Source organism: Camelina sativa, chromosome 10, assembly GCF_000633955.1.
Source record: "Camelina sativa cultivar DH55 chromosome 10, Cs, whole genome shotgun sequence".
NCBI lineage: Eukaryota > Viridiplantae > Streptophyta > Magnoliopsida > Brassicales > Brassicaceae > Camelina > Camelina sativa.
The window spans coordinates 14317710-14318443 of NC_025694.1; the positions used below are offsets into that span (position 1 = coordinate 14317710).

Genomic DNA, 734 nt, shown 5'->3' on the forward strand with positions numbered 1-734 from the left:
GGATCAAGAACAAAGCCTCCTCAGTTGTATCCTTCTCATTTGAAGGATCACCAATCCCGGTCCCGTAATAGTAGTTCAGATCAGCAACCACAAGTTCATGTGGATGCTCTTGGAAAGATTACACTTCCTTTTATTTCCAGGCCACGAGCCTTACTCGAGGTTGACTCTCCGCCTAGCTCTGGTGATGGAAGGTCTGGTCATAAGGGATCTGAAAAGCATCTGGAAGATGAGCCTCTTGTTGCAGCTAGGGTCACTATTGAAGATGCTTTTGGAGTTCTTATTGATATAGTTGACATTGATAGGACTCTCCAATTCAACAGGCCACAAGATGGAGGAGCTCAGCTCAAGAGAAAACGACAGATCCTGCTTGAAGGATTAGCAACTTCGCTTCAACTTGTTGATCCCTTCAGCAAAACAGGCCAGAAAACAGGATTAACCGCCAAGGATGATATTGTCTTTCTACGCATAGCTACACTTCCCAAGGGTCGGAAACTGCTCACAAAGTATCTACAGCTTCTTGTCCCTGGTACTGAGATTGCTCGTGTTGTCTGTATGGCTGTATTCCGCCACCTCAGGTTTCTCTTTGGTGGTTTACCGTCAGATAGCCTTGCAGCAGAGACAATAGCTAATCTAGCTAAAGCAGTTACGGTTTGTGTTCAAGCAATGGACCTCCGAGCACTGAGTGCTTGTCTTGCAGCTGTTGTTTGTTCTTCAGAACAGCCACCACTCCGTCC

The 734-nt window shown here is 46.3% G+C and overlaps 2 protein-coding genes across 2 annotated transcripts in view; both read left to right on the forward strand.

The window, feature by feature from the left end:
• LOC104718881 (protein PAT1 homolog 1-like) overlaps window positions 1-734 on the forward strand; it is a 15410-nt gene that overhangs the window by 11407 nt on the left and 3269 nt on the right. The window lies entirely within an intron of this gene.
• The window catches only part of LOC104720373, a 10392-nt gene that overhangs the window by 6859 nt on the left and 2799 nt on the right, over window positions 1-734 (forward strand). Inside the window, exon 2 of the mRNA XM_010438288.1 lies at window positions 16-730. Within this exon, the coding sequence (XP_010436590.1) occupies window positions 16-730 (715 nt within the window). The remainder of the gene's footprint in view (window positions 1-15; window positions 731-734) is intronic.